Source organism: Beta vulgaris, chromosome 7 (assembly GCF_026745355.1).
Source record: "Beta vulgaris subsp. vulgaris cultivar EL10 chromosome 7, EL10.2, whole genome shotgun sequence".
NCBI lineage: Eukaryota > Viridiplantae > Streptophyta > Magnoliopsida > Caryophyllales > Amaranthaceae > Beta > Beta vulgaris.
The window spans coordinates 1,288,603-1,304,722 of NC_079208.1; the positions used below are offsets into that span (position 1 = coordinate 1,288,603).

General features: G+C 32.5%; 2 protein-coding genes across 3 annotated transcripts; one reads left to right on the plus strand and one right to left on the minus strand.

The window, feature by feature from the left end:
* Positions 1-921: 921 nt before the first annotated feature.
* On the plus strand, positions 922-11,338 carry LOC104898197 (probable glycosyltransferase At3g07620). Of its 2 annotated transcripts, none has more exons than XM_010685238.4 (4): positions 922-1,613; positions 3,360-3,589; positions 6,835-7,027; positions 10,537-11,338. In XM_010685238.4, the coding sequence occupies exons 1-4, from the start codon at positions 1,371-1,373 to the stop codon at positions 11,203-11,205; spliced, it is 1,335 nt and encodes a 444-aa protein (XP_010683540.2). In that variant the 5' UTR covers positions 922-1,370; the 3' UTR covers positions 11,206-11,338. The 2 variants fall into 2 exon arrangements, with proteins under 2 accessions (XP_010683540.2, XP_010683539.2); XM_010685237.4 differs by having other exon boundaries at positions 1,040-1,613; positions 6,835-7,183.
* An 88-nt stretch (positions 11,339-11,426) lies between these two features.
* On the minus strand, positions 11,427-15,743 carry LOC104898198 (CBL-interacting protein kinase 18). The gene is made up of 2 exons (XM_010685239.3): positions 15,586-15,743; positions 11,427-13,361 (listed from the first exon to the last, which is right to left on the minus strand). Exon 2 carries the CDS (start codon positions 12,943-12,945, stop codon positions 11,602-11,604), a length of 1,344 nt encoding a protein of 447 aa, XP_010683541.2. The 5' UTR covers positions 12,946-13,361; positions 15,586-15,743; the 3' UTR covers positions 11,427-11,601.
* Positions 15,744-16,120: the final 377 nt, after the last annotated feature.

Here is a 16,120-nt window from a genome sequence, read left to right on the forward strand (position 1 = left end):
AAGATTTTATGTGATAATAATGAATAATTTTTTGAAAAAATCCTCATGCTGGCCCGCCAGTCCGGTCCATCCCACTAGACCCACGAACGGTCAAAACTGTTTCTCGAACTGTGAAAATTGGTAGCAGACCGATGTGGCCCAAGATTTTTCAGCATGTGGACCAGCCCGTCCAATCTATGAATTTCACGGTCCGGTCCTGGACCGCGAAATTTCAGCCTAGCCCGCTACGACCCACAACCCGGCCCGCACCGGTGGCCATCACTAATATATATACTGTCCAACTCTTTTGACTAGTACACATAATAGAAATCTTCGGTTGGTTAAGGTTGGGGGAGGCTAGAATGGACTAGGGTCAACTAATTTACTTGGTAAAATCAAATGATAATGTGGATGTCCATTAATTTACTTATGATCTAGGTTCGAACTCTATTCACATTACAAAATTTTGCTATTTACTTGATAAAGTCAAATAATAACGTAAGTGTCTATTAATTTACTTACGACCTAGGTTTGAACTCGCTTACATTTTAAAAAACATAATCAAACCATAAATAATTTTGCTATTAATGCTAAACTTATTTCTATTATATAAGCCAAGAGAGGAGGTGTGGTGTCCTCTTTTGAAGTGACTAAAATACCCTTAGTGATCTAATTAATGGAATGAAAAAAATTACAAAAACAAATCATTTAAAAATTCTCATTGCAATTTGCCATTTAAAACAAGTTTAAAATGGTATATGCATCAAATACTTCAATCAAAAATTAAATGAACAATATATTTATACCTTATAAAAAAAGATGGCATACATAACGTGCACATGAAAAGTCTGAACATTCACTACCTTTGATATTCTTTAATTCAGTTAAACTAACTCATTATTTTTGTTTTTTCTGTTCAATATTCATTCACAAAAAATTAATGTTAACAATCACTCACAACCTTTTTTTTTTTTTTACATTAGCGAATTAACATATCTAAATACATCTAATTGTTGAATTTTTCACATTTAAGTTTAATCATAAATAAAGTACGAATGGAGTATCTAATAGAATAACAAATTTTGAAATTAACGCACGCATCGCGTGCATATGAAGACTAGTTATCACTATATTGAAATGTTATGGTTATCAAAGTTTCCTAATCTTTTTATAGCAAGCTTCAATGTCAAATAGAGCAACTTAAAAACTTATTTGGTACAAATCCGGAAGAATAGGCTAATTTTAATGGCCATGGTAATAAAATATGCTTCTAATAGAGTAATAGTTTCTCTTTCCCTAACCGTACAAATTCTTTCCATTAAAACAATAGTACCTCTATAACAATAGGTAGTAAGCGAAATGTGGGGGAGTAATGAATATAGGAGAATATAATGAGTTCATTTTACACAAAACATATTCATATCCTCATTTCTTCTTTGACTATATTAGCATTATTTGCTATCATTTTCCAATCAAAAGGCTCAAAGTGTTTGTCTAATTCATTCTATTTTCCATCATCTTCTTGGATTTGGCCAACAAATCATAGTATCATTGATCATGGAGTCACATCATCCTTTGATTCTTTGGCTTATTCTCTTGCAATTATTCACAACTCATCTTCTCTTGCAAAATCAGTAAGTCTTCATCTTTCTTTATTTATATATCATGATGGTAACATCTTATTAATTGACATAAAGTAAAGTTGATAATATAAACAAATTTAAAATATCATTGTATCTATTTATTCAATATGATTATATATCAATCAAACTAGTTAACATTCATAATTTCATATTATATCGTAGTATTTTATTTACTTTATTTCCTTGTCTTTTTGCAAGTTTTCATCTTTTGTTTTGATAACTTTTAATGATAGGATTTTTTTTTTTTTTGGACATCAAACAAACGTACATGAAAAAAAGTAAACAAGAAAGCAATTAAGTGCGGAGTAACGGTAGTTGTCCTTGTCTGGCACGAGTAGCTAGAACATGAGCCATTTGAACCTGTGAACGGTCGACCTTTGTAAATCGACACCATTCAAATTGTTGAGCTGTCGAGCGAATATCACAGAGTGTCCAAGTAATCGAAATTGAAAATGTCAGTGGTTTAAGTAGACTGCGAATGATAATCTCAGAATCTGTATGCACTGAAATTTTTTTATAACCTTGCTCATGTGCCCAAAGTGGTTTAATGATAGGATTTAGTAGACATAAAGGTTGAAAAGCTAGACAAAATTTTGAGCCAATATAAAATTTTATATATTTGATTTCATTTTCTTAAGTAAAAAGTTGACATCATATGTTACTTTAATTTTCTAATTTTTGTTTGTTTGTCCCTTTTCATTATGTGTTGTTTGTTCAATATGATTATCAGTTAAGCTATAGTTAACATTGATACAATATCTTAGTATTTTTATTTGCTTTTCCTTGTTTTGTTGTAAGTTTTCATCTTTTGTTTTGATAACTTTTTGATAATTAGGATTTAGTAGACATAAAGGTTGATAAGCTAGACAAAATTTTGAGCCAATATACAATTTTTTTATATTTGATTTCATTTTCTTAGGTATAATTAAAGTTCCACTATATGTTACTTTTGTAGTTTTCAAGGACTAATTATGGTATTTTCCCATTGTTATTTTTAATTTTTGTTTTTTTGCCCTTTTTGATTCAATATGATTATCAGTTAAACTAGTTAAACATCGATAGATTAACTTAGTATTATATTTTCCGTAAAAAAAAAAAAACTTAGTATTATATTTACTACTTTTCCTTGTTTTGCTGTAAAAGTTTTCATCTTTTGTTTTCTTAACGTTTGATGATAGGATTTAAGAGACATAAATTAAAGGGTGATAATAAGCTAGACAAACATATTTTATGTATGATTTCATTTTCTTAGGAAAAAAGTTGACTTCAATATCATATGTTACTTTTCTAGGCTCCGTTTGGTAGGGCGTAGAATATTTTCAGCATTTACAATGGAAAACACAATTCCAAAATTAGTTTTCCGTTGTTTGGTTCGATGTAAGAAAAATGATGAAATGAAAGGAAAATGAAAGGGAAAGTAAGGAGGTAGTGAGAGGAGTGTACAAGAGAGATAAGGAAAATAGTTTTCCCTTCATTTTGAAAGGAAAATGGTTTTCCATCATTGGGAGAGTAATTTTACCCTAAGGGAAAATGATTTTACACTCTTTTGTCAACCAAACAATGTAAAACTAAAAATAGAGGAAAACAATTTTCCGGGAAAACGTTTTACACCCTACCAAACGGAGCCCTAGTATTTAAGGAATAATTATGATAGTGTCCCTTTTATATTTCTATATCTTTATTTGTTTCCTATATTATTTTGATTGTTTATCTCTTTCATTATTTATCTATAATTAGGAGGAGAAAAAGCAAAGAACATTGATGAAATTACGTGACGCGATTAATGAAGTGTTGAAGGATAGGAAGAAAGATCAAAAGGTGGAAATAATAGAAGTAACACTTGGAAGAGCAAGGTCTTTGATTAAAGAAGCAATTCAAAGTAGAAATACTTCAAATCTTTTTGTTGAAGATCAAGTTGATTATGTACCTCATGGCAACATATACAAGAATGCTTTCGCCTTTCATCGGTACTATATACTATATACTATAAATTTTATAATTTGCAACACACGATATAGATTGATCATGAAATTAGATTTATCTAATATATAATCTCGTTCATCACCCGTGGCGGATGTATGTTGATGGGAGTGGGGTCACTTGACTCCACTAGGGGAAAAATAATATGGAGAAAAAAATCTAATTTTTATTGTATAAATGTAGATAGAAGTAGTGTTAATTAGTAGTAGAAGAGACACCACTCATTTCAACACTAAAAAAAGGATCCCGACCTACATTAACATTACTGTTTTGGATACTTATGATTAGTGATCCTGTTGCATATAATTTCTAGATCCGCCACTGTCCATCACATAATATATATACACTACTACCCTAGTAATGTGATACAATCAATAATACTCTGAGAACTTCATTCCCACCATGCAAATTGTAATCTAATACTTTAACTAAATTATTACATGCTGAATTATTGTTTCGTACTTCTAAATATTTTGTACTTCTTGTGTAAGATTATTAGAGGTACTGGTGAGTTCACTCATGGTACACCCGGGTGTACCATGAGCATGGTACACCTAAGGGTATTTTTGTAATAAATTAAAACTTCAGGTGTTCATTTGACACCAAATTTGCTCATATGTGCATTTTGCTCATTTACTCATTTGCTCATTTTGCTCATTTTGTAATAAAAGTGTTTGCTCATTTTCTTAAATGAGTAGAAATGTTTGCTCATTTGCTCATTTGTTCATTTTGCTCATTTGCTCATTTGTTCATTTTGCTCATTTGTTGATTCGCTCATTTTGCTCATTTGGAGAAAATAGTCTTGGGTGTACCATGAGCATGGTACACCTAGGTGTACTATAAATATTCTCACGAGTTCACTTATGGTACACCCGGGTGTACCATGAGCATGGTACACTTAGAGGTATTTTTGTAATAAATTAGAACTTCAGGTGTTCATTTGACACCAAATTTGCTCATATGGGCGTTTTGCTCATTTACTCTTTTGCTCATTTTGTAATAAAAGTGTTTGCTCATTTTCTTAAATGAGTAGAAATTTTTGCTCATTTGCTCATTTGTTCATTTTATTCATTTGCTCATTTTGCTCATTTGGAGAAAATAGTATTGGGTGTACCATGAGCATGGTACACCCAGGTGTACTATATATATTCTCGTTCAAATTAAAATAGATTTGTAATAGTCGTTCATACCTTATATTTATATAAAAAAATGAAAGGAATATTTTGTGGAATCTACTATAATTTGACTTTGATAAAGACCTTTTTATTTGGTGACAAGGAAGTTTTGTAAATAGCTTAAAATAATTAATAGTATGTGAAGTTGAGGGATTGTTCTTATATATAAAAATGAAACGAAAGGAATATCTCATCAAATCTACTATTTTGACTTTGATAAAGACCTTTTAATTTGGTAACAAGGAAGTTTTGTAAAGGGAATAAATAGTATGCCAAGTTGAAGGATTGTTCATGATGATTGTTCTGATATCTTTATTAGCTAGCTTAGGATTATCCAAGTTGAAGGATTACTTGAAGGGTATAGATTAGTTATATAACTTTGATTCACAAAAAAATATATTGTGAAGTGTGTACCCCATAACATATTTAAGTACTTTAACTTATGAACAATTGCAGAATATCCATGATGATTGTTTTCATATGTTTATTAGCTAGGTGAGGAGTATACAAAGTTGGGAGATTACTTGAGGGGTATAGGTGATTACTGATTAGTCCATATAACTTTGTCCGGACTAGGTTAACACAAAATTTGTTTTAAATTGTGTATAATATATTCAAGTAAAATTTTGTCTATATGTGTTAACGTGTTAATTCACATATGAGCTTGTCTTACATTGAATAAGAAGAGAGAGATTATGATTGATATATAACCTTAATGGACTACTCTTTTTTTTTTTTTTTTGCTAATTTGGATTCTTTCATTTCAAGGCCAAAAAGGCAAAAATTAGAATGAGTTATCCTCTTATTGTCAATTGGTTTTAAGATGGAACCTCATATGAGCTTGTGTGTGGTCATTCTCTCCTCAGGTATGCGCCTCTGTGTGCAGGCCCAATTAGAAGCAGTACGAACTAATTAAACTTAAAAAAGTTTCACAACACTACTACAGTATTGGGTGGGCACAATGACACGTGATTAGTTGAAGGCATAAATTATACCGGAACTAGATAATGTAACCTTTTTTCTCTATAGCGCCAACATAATATACATCTTCCGACGAATTAGGTTTCATTGCATGTACCATTATTGTAGTTGGTGTTATGGAGTCCACTCGTTATAGTCCTTAGTGTTATTTGCACCAAAAATATAGTTGGTGTTAAGCTTTCCTATTTCTAATGTTAAAGTGAGTTTTATTTTTCTATACAAAATGGTAACTCTACTTGCGCAAAATTCGTCATTTGAAAGAAACAACTGTTTTTCTAGGTTACATGAGAAATAAAGAATCGATGAAGAAGGAAAGTCCAAACTCCCAGCTTGCATTGAAGTTTTGGGACAGAAAATATGCATTAATAAATAGCTCAAATCTGCTTCTGTCGATTTTGCCGTTGTAATTTAATGTTATATGTTGACAAAACTATGAATTCTGCAAAACTCAGTAACTTTGGCAATTAAAGCCATGTGATGTGTGCCACACATAGAATGATAGAATTACTGGAACATACACTTTCCATCTATATACTGATTAATATACACAAATAAAAAAAATGAATTTCCATCTATATTTTGTCAGTGTAAAATGTTAAACATCTCAATTCAAGCAATAACTAATATCTGAACTTGCTAATTTTGAATTGAGAACAAAATCCAAAATATGATTTGCACTCTCTTTTCGACTAACTGTTCTTTTCAACATAAAACAGAATTGAATTGAACTGAAATGAATAGTAATATGTGAGAGTAAAAGTACTGTCCAGAGCTGAATTGAAAATAAGTTGGCGAGAATAACATGCCCTAATTTCTACGTACATCCATAATCATTTGTTGCATATTATGTATTGGAGTCAAAATTCATTAGCTTTCACCATAAATGACTAAAATTACTTTTATTGCAAAAAAATGACATAAAAAAAACATATGTTTTTCAATATTAATTTTTTTTTACTATGTTATCTGAAAAACGCGAAAAAAAGAAAAGCAAATGGAGCAAACTATCGGCTAATAGATTCATTTTCGCAATCATGCATGCCTCATTTTAATCTTTGTGATTTTTTAAACTATAGGAGCTACTTATTGATGGAAAAGATGTTCAAGATATATATTTATGAAGAAGGGGAGCCACCCTTATTTCATTATGGTCCATGCAAAAGCATATACTCCATGGAGGGCATATTCATCAATTTGTTAGAGAAGAACAATCAATTTAGGGCAAAAGATCCAGATGAAGCTCAAGTTTACTTTCTTCCATTTAGTGTGGTAATGATACTTCAACATCTTTTTGATCCAATCATCCGTGATAAGGCTGTTTTAGAGCGCACAATTCTTGATTACGTGAGTGTAATATCACACAAATATCCTTATTGGAATAGAAGTCTTGGAGCAGATCACTTCATGTTGTCTTGCCATGATTGGGTATGATTTTTAAACTTTATACTATTTCTTCCTTTTTTTTTTTACATCGAGAAAACGTTCATCGCTTAAAAAAAAATGGAGTACAACCTATTACTAATACAACCATACAGAAAACAAAGGAAAACCTAAAGGAGCTTTATGAGCTCTTACATGCCCTAAAAATCAAAGATAAGCAAAGTCGATAAACTTTATACTATTCATTAATTATATATGTATGTCTACATGATAAATCAAATAAGGGGTTTTTTTAACCTATATATGCATCTAGTGCAAAGGTTAAACTTTATCTATTTAATAAATTAATTAACTAAAAATATAATATCTCCATACAATTATGCTAAATATATATTGATGATAATTTGATTTGATTAAAAGAAAAGATAAAATATATATTAATAAGGAAACTAACTATTTAGCAGAATTATAGGGAAGATATTTTATTTTAGTTAATCAATTTGTTTAATAGATAAACGCTTAACCTTTGCACTAGCTGCATAGGTTAGAAAAACCCATCAAATAATTTAAGCTTATAAATAAACTCTGATGTATGACGATTTAAGCGGAAACATGTGGTTGGACCGAGGAAGTATTCCCCCATACCTGGTATGGGCCAACTTTTTCCATACCATTTCTTTGATACAATTATATGTAGTCCAAATATGATATAATAGCTAACTGATATGATAAGATAGTGTTAATATATGATATATGATTTCAACTAATAATCCCCAAAATAAAAATATATTAAAAAAAATAAATTATAATTTTTTAATATTACTTTTGTCATAAAAATTACATAAATGCCATGGTATTGGACAATACCGGGTATGGGAATATCATTGTTCGGTTGGACTGCTATGAGAATTTATAAAAACGACCCATTAGAAGTAGGAATGACAATGTCGATGGGTCAGACTTGGACCGGATTATGCAAAATCCGACTCCGACCCTACAAGAAGTCGGATTTTTGACTTCGACATCCAACTCCGAAAATTCGAGTCCGGCCAGATTTAAAACCCTAACATCCGACTCCGATTCTGATCCAATCCGACTTTTTTTTTTGCTCTATTTTTTGATAGAAAAATCTTCTATAATACAAGTAATCTAATTATTACAATTTTTTATAATAATCTTATGGAAATTAAACATTAATATTATTTTTAACAATCATTTCTTCAATGAAAAAATCATATATGATACAATTGTGTTAAAGTCGGATTTAGATTATATATACATAATACATTGATACAAATAAAAAGTATTAAATGCCTTAAAGTCCACGTCAGATTCCGATATCGTATTTTATGGGATTCGACCCCGACCCTCCTCCAACTCGTAGTCGGACTTTTTAGTCAGAGTCGGATTCAGATCATTATCTGTCGAAGTCGTCTCGGATTTTTTTCCTTCAGATTGGAGCACCCTAGGGGGGATCTAGAATGAATTGGCATCGAAGTTTAGTGGAAAGAAAGGTAAGAGACTAAGGGCCTGTTCTCCCCAGCTTATTTTCAGTTCCGTTCAGTTCAATTCAATTCAGTTTAGTTCAACTCAGTTCAATTCAGTTCAGATCAGTTCAGTTCAGTTCAGTTCAGCTCTTGACAATACTTTTGCTCTCACATATCACTATTCATTTCAGTTCAGTTCAATTCAGTTCAATTCAGATCAGTTCAGTTCAGCTGTTTTATGCCGAAGAGAACAGGCCCTAAGAGGTTACTGTTTGTTTTTGAGGTAACACCAAAAGTACGTTTATGACGGTTGATTAACCGAGTTTTCTGGCTGTAAAAGATTGTAGAAGTTCAGTTTCATCTTACAAATCAACTAATTCGAGGAGTTTGTCTTGTAACAGACCGTCAATTTCTAAATTAAAATTAGGCAATGTTAAGCTCAATATTAAAAAATAGAAATAGTTCAATAGTGACTAGAATAATTTCTTTCGATGACTAATTTAACCCACTTAGTTACTAGATTAACATTTATATTAAAATTAGACCGTTTCTTTTAATAATTTTTGCTAATTCGAGTTGATTAATGGAGCACGAATCAAGTTTACAAAGATGTAGAAGAATATAAGCGTTGTCGGTTGCCACACTACTTGGTAATCGTACAATATAACGCAGGGATCATAGTTATTTGTAAGTAACATATGATACTGCTAGCTTAGATGTCGACGTTGCTAGATTGAAGTGTTTATTTAATTCAAAATAATTAAGTTAAGCTATAGCAATTGAGTAGATGGTATCTTTCTATACCTCAATTATGTTCCACTTAGTGATGAGTTGATGCAACATTAGTTAGTGTTAATTACTGGGAAGAATGCTACTGGTTTTGAGGAAACATGATGATTTTATGAGCTGTCAATTCTGGTGTTTTGTGGTTTTCTTAACAATTATTGTTGATTTTTAATTTATATGATTCGAATGGTATATCTTTACTAGATTATGGTGGTGATGGTAAAGATTATAGAACTCATTTTCGTGATTAAGAGATATTCTGAGTTTCGAGTCGACATCCAAATGATATAATCAAGTCATCCTAGATAAATGATTTGTGCCAATAGTTTCCTCACATAAACCACAAATTACTTGTTTGTCTCTTTTTTTGGTAAAACAACGATAAACGATTTGTGCCAATATTTTCCTCACATAAAGCACAAATTATTTGTTTGTCTTTTGTTTTGGGTAAAACGACGAATAGATTAAAGCATTAGCATAGTTATTTGTCTTTGTGACCTGATTTTGGAACTAGTGAACCGTGCCTAACATAATAGAGAATACTAAGGGTATACTTGTAATTGTACTATTGTATTATGTTATTATATATATGAGCTTCAGACACTCGTATAAATTAGGATAAGTTGTATCGTTATATTCATATATGACATAACATAATGGTGGTTGTGCGAGAGAAATTTCTCGATGAGAACCAAATCATGGGTCACATATACAACGGTAGAAGGGACGAATCTCATGAATGAGCTCCTCTATCTTGCCATCAAGACCAAGTACGTAAATTGGCCTATACCCAAACCAAGATACCAATTTTATGAGTTATGGCGCACACATTCTAATTCTTGGCACATTGGATTGAGAACTTGATATGTATGTTTCGTAACGTCAATGGTGGTGTTCTATGTACAAGACGAACAAGCACAAGATGTTGTTTTTAATTCTCTTTTACCTTAAAAAAGCGACTTTTATTATAAGTGATCTCTTTAGGGCAAAATCTTACCCCCATTTCATCATATATAACTATTTACCAAATAGATCATTGATTAATTTTATGTACTGAATGGTTAACTTTTTGGTGCTTTTCCTTTTCCAAACATTCTTATCCTTATAGTTGTTTCTTGCATACAGGGTCCACGAGCTACATGGTACCATCCATTATTATACTTTCATTCGATTAGAGCATTATGCAACGCAAACACATCAGAGAATTTCAATCCAAGAAAAGATGCATCAATTCCTGAAATCAACTTAAAAACTGGCGAATTCGCTGCGTTACTCCATGGATCATTACCCCCTTCGGAACGTACCATCCTTGCATTCTTCGCAGGGCGGATGCATGGCCGTATTAGGCCTGCACTCCTCACTTACTGGAAAGACAAAGATAAAGATCTTCAAGTTTATGAAGAGCTTCCTAAAGAAATTTCTTACGGCGAAATGATGAAGAGAAGCAAGTATTGCCTCTGTCCTAGTGGGTTTGAGGTTGCTAGCCCTCGAATCGTGGAAGCTATCTATGCTGAATGTGTGCCAGTTTTAATCTCTCAGAACTACATACTTCCTTTTAGTGATGTTCTTGATTGGAGCTCGTTTTCGGTTCAAGTTTCAGTTAGTGAAATTCCAAATCTTAAGAAAATCTTAATGGAAATACCTTATGATAAGTATTTGCAAATGCAGGAAGGAGTGAAGCAAGTACAACGCCATTTTGTAATGAACGATCCTCCTAAGAGATTTGATGTTTTTCATATGATTATTCACTCAATTTGGCTTCGTAGGTTGAATGTACGCATTCATAGTTCATAGTTGATGTGTAGTATTATTCAAGTTCCAAGCACTTGTGATTGTTACTAGGTGTTAGGACTGATACATGTCTCAAGTGTCGGGCTTGGCTATATTCTAATAAAATAACGACCTCGACTGAAGAATGAAGTTTCAAGTGTCCATAGTATATAATCACAGTTTTCTATTTAGCCATACTCTATTTTAGAATTGCCTAATTTAAGCTTGAGTTCGGTTTCACAATCGAACCAGAAATATTCATCTTTCAGATTATCATACAAATGGAATTACATGTTTACAGTTAAAAAACATATTACCACAGGAAACTCATAAGAATAACACACATAATGGGAGATTTAACCCTTTTCTTCAGCTACTACATTACTAAGCATATCATAAACAAAAAATTTACAACTACTATTAGCCTGAGGAAGTTTGTGCTTCTTGCTCACCTTGCCAAGTCCAAAGAATATCCTTGAGAGCTGGTCTCATTTCCTTCTTCACAACCTTCTGATACTCCAACGAATCGCCACCACGCTTCTTCAATTCGACCATATGGAAGGTTGGAGTAACCTCGAAAATTTCAGCATCGAAAGATAAAACCCCTTTCCTCCCTTCTTTACACCCTTCAAATCTCATGAGCCCTCCATCTTTTTTCTTGACCTTCAGTTTTAACTTCTTAGCTACTTCCTCAAGCTTTGATATGATTGTTGAAGCAGTCTGACAGGCTGAAAATCTAACATCCTTTTTCTGGCTCTTCTCCTCGAATAAACCAGAAAGATCAAACCCTTCGGAGAAAGAGATGATATCAAATGCATTCAAGTTATAACATGGTTGAGCATCTTCTTGTTTCGCTTCTATGTTGTCAGAAGGGCCAAAGATAGCATCAATATCTAGCACGTCAGGCTTCATATCATTTATTACAGGACTAACTTGTAAGAGTTTAGAATCAAACCCTTTCCGGAACCAAGAATTCTGCAAAATCTTTGCTGTTGAGATCCGTGTCCTAGGGTTCGGATCCAAGATCTTGAAGAGCAATCGCCGTGCATCTGATGGAATCCAATTCGGGAATTTATACTCTGCCTTCCCAATCTTTCGGTACATTTCCATTAAGTTGGAATCCTGAAACGGGAGGTATCCCGCTAACAGCACAAACAAGATCACCCCACATGACCAGATATCTGCTTTTGCTCCGTCATAACCATGCCTGCGAATAACCTCCGGAGCAACATAGGCAGGGGTCCCACAGGTGGTGTGAAGCAAACCATCTTGCTTTCGGGTATCAGCAAAAGCACTCAGCCCAAAATCCGTTACCTTAAGGTTTTCATCTTCATCTAAAAGCAGGTTTTCTGGCTTCAGATCACGATGGTAAACACCCCTACTATGACAGTAATCTACTGCTGAGATTAACTGTTGGAAGTACTTTCTTGCAATATTCTCCTTCAACTTGCCTTTGGCAACCTTGTTAAAAAGCTCGCCTCCTCTGACATATTCCATGACAAAGTAGATCTTAGCTTTGCTAGCCATAACCTCATACAACTGCACCACATTAGGGTGTTTCACAAGTCGCATAACAGAAATCTCTCGCTTAATTTGCTCAATCATTCCAACCTTCAAAACAGTCTCCTTGTCAACTATTTTGATTGCAGAACTTGCATCACTTTTGATGTTTCTAGCAAAGTACACCTTTGCAAACGTACCCTGTCCCAGTAGCTTTCCCAGCTCATATCGCTGCATCAAGATGGTGACTTTGTTTTCCGCCATCTAAAGACTGCTGATAGATTAATAATATTCACAGAGAAATATCTAATCCTTCTTTACTATTCTACTAAATGCAATGTCAAGAATCAGTCAACCATCTTCGCAGAGCTCATATGTAGAAACAAGATAGTCTTTGACATTCCTGGCAACAGTGGGCATGTAGAGCTCAATGTATCGGGAACTGCAGATGATATCTTTGTTCTTGTCGATGGTTGATAAAGGTAGTTCAAGTAGAGCTCTAAACAAAGTGGGTTTGGACAGAGAATCCTTGGATATCATGCACATCTTGCAGCATTCCCTATTTCTTTTGTTAAATCTGAGAGTTCCAAAAGTCGAGAAAGACTGATTATTCGATGGATGATCTGAACAAAGATCAGGAATTTAGTGGCGTGCAGCGTTAATAATTCACCTGCAAAAATCTAGCAGCCAGAAGGTTTTGTCAGCGCATTGCTATCAAGCACAACATTTAACAATAAAGAAATACTTAATCAATCGAAACTTTGATTGCATCAAAATCTTAGTGTAGTCTGAACATATCAACAGAACAGAATAGAAGTCTTTAAGGCTGAAAGACTAATAGATAATAGATAGATTAGTACAAGTGGGATTAATATTTGAGACCAGATTAAAATAGAAACAGGAAACACTCTTAAGAGGCTAACATCTGAAACATTTTATAACAAAGATAGTGCATCCAAATGCACATAAAAATGATTCTTAGCATATATATAAATCAAACAACAATGTTATTTCTCAAACTTATTGTTTCAGCTACTTTGAAACCAGGGACAAAACACAACAGTCAATGTCCTGAGCTTCTATGTGGCTATTTTTCATCCTTGGCGTAGTACATTTGACGCATCAGAGATAGTTTTTTTTTCTTGAAATGTCAATTTCTGAATACTTCTATGGATTATATTGCTTTATTAAATTGTATCATTTTCTTAGATTTAAATTTGAATTTTTTTTAAATGTAATTCCTAAATTTGACAACCAAATATCATTATTGATACATCCGCCTACGTCTCTATGGGGTCTACGAGTATGTACGTAGGCTTAATGAAGAATTTAACAGGATATAACAAAAGTTGGATCAAATATTAACTTAAATACCAACTTGCTTTACTCTCTTCATTTACAGTTAAGTGCTAGCTAACACTTGCAGAAATCAAAACATTCTCATGTGGGATCTGATTGGATTTGTTTCCACATTATTTTTCAAAATATAAAGTTTTCAGAATTTTTACTTAAAGCAATTGTTCCACTATTTTCTGAGCCGAAGAAGTACTACAAAACACAATAATGTTATCGTACGAGTTCTTCAAATGAAACAATGTCACAACATATACAATAATTCCTTGTCAAAATGCACATCAAATGATACAGAAGATGAAATAGACTTTGCTTCATTTAGGCATGTTGCATATCATAATCAATCACTCTCTTAAAAGTATCTTGCCCAATTTTAAAACTAAGAATTAGAAATATCTCCAAACATGATAATTAGACTTGGACAGGTAAATATTAGTTACTTGTATATACAGGTTTGAGTCATTATCATGTAGGGGACAACAAATGCAAGTCTTAATCCATCTTATGCCGGGATAATGGAGATTGATTGAGTGACTTTAAGGGTTGCCAACCCTCTTATTATTGAATTTTCATTGATTAGGAATACATCAAAACATTATTTTTATATCTCTTCTCTCCTCATAAATTAGGTACATATTAATATTTTATTCTAATGTGTCGCTAAGGGTCTGTTCTCTCCGGCATAAAACAGCTGAACTGAACTGAATTGAAATGAAATGAATAGTGATATGTGAGAGTAAAAGTATTGTCCAAAGCTGAACTGAACTGAAAATAAACTGGAGAAAACAGGCCTAAAAGGGTTGGCAACCCTAAGAGTTACTCAAACATTTTCCCGGGATAATGACACAGTCCGGGTCACGAGGAATCAGTTTAGGCCGGGCTGGACCGGACTACGTACACTCTGATTCGGGTTCAGGAAGAAATCAAGTCCGGGTTCAACGTTTTTAGGCATCTCAGTAACCGGGTCGGATCTCGTTTTTCCAACAGACACCATAATAATCACATATAAGCTTCAACTTAAGAACAAACTTAGCTTATAGAAGATGCAGTACTCATTTAGCAAAATTATGAACAATTTAGCAGCTTAATTAAATTATACACATTTTTTTTTTTCGGTGAAATAAGGCATAGCAAAATAGCAAATAGTAAATTATACACATTGAAAAAGCATAACATGCAACAAATAGTTGAATACTTCATGCATAAATATATTAATAGAAATCCTTATTTCTAGAGAATATTTTCTGAATATTCACATATTCTATCATATGATTAATATAGGGTCACAAACAATCAAGAAGAAAAGACATTAAAGATTAAAAAAAAATCAGCAATAATGTATATAATAACAACACAAATTTCTTCTTGTTTTTAACGATAAACAACATAGAATTATAGATGAAAAAAAAAAGCAGACAAATTGGAATTCATAAAGCAAAGAGAAAATTGAAATACATTAAATAAATAGTGATAATTGATCCATAATTAGATTATAAAAGAAAGTAATTAAAAAAAGACCCAATTTTTGAATAATTCAGAGGAATGTATTACCTCAAAAGGGTTCAATTGAAGAAGAAATAAGAAGCAAAGATCTAGTATAATTCTGGGAAAAAACTCAAAAAGAAAAGAAAGGTTTTTTTTTTTGTACAAAGATGCCAAGACAAAGGCTTGTGAATTGAAAAAGCTTGTGGGTAGAATGTGTTTGTAATTTATAGGACTACCGACTACTACCACAGTCTCTCTATCTCACTCGTGTAGTTGGTGACGCGTACTAGTACTAGGAGTTAACTACCTAGTAAGGACCTAAAGTATGAGAGTTTTTTCCAACAAGGACCTCAACAATTTTTTTGATCTACTAAGGACCTCATATCTACTATGGTTACATTTTCCATCCAATATTATTAACTTTGTTTTCTTTTTGTTTTCAAAAATTGAAATGGCCCCACCAACTCAATTATTCTTTATCTCATTCCATATTCCTCTTAATTTGACTTTAACTTTTTTTTCCATAAAACTATGAGTATTTTTATCAGATTGGTACTTTAAGATACATTATTTAATCACATGAACATATTTTAAAAAATTA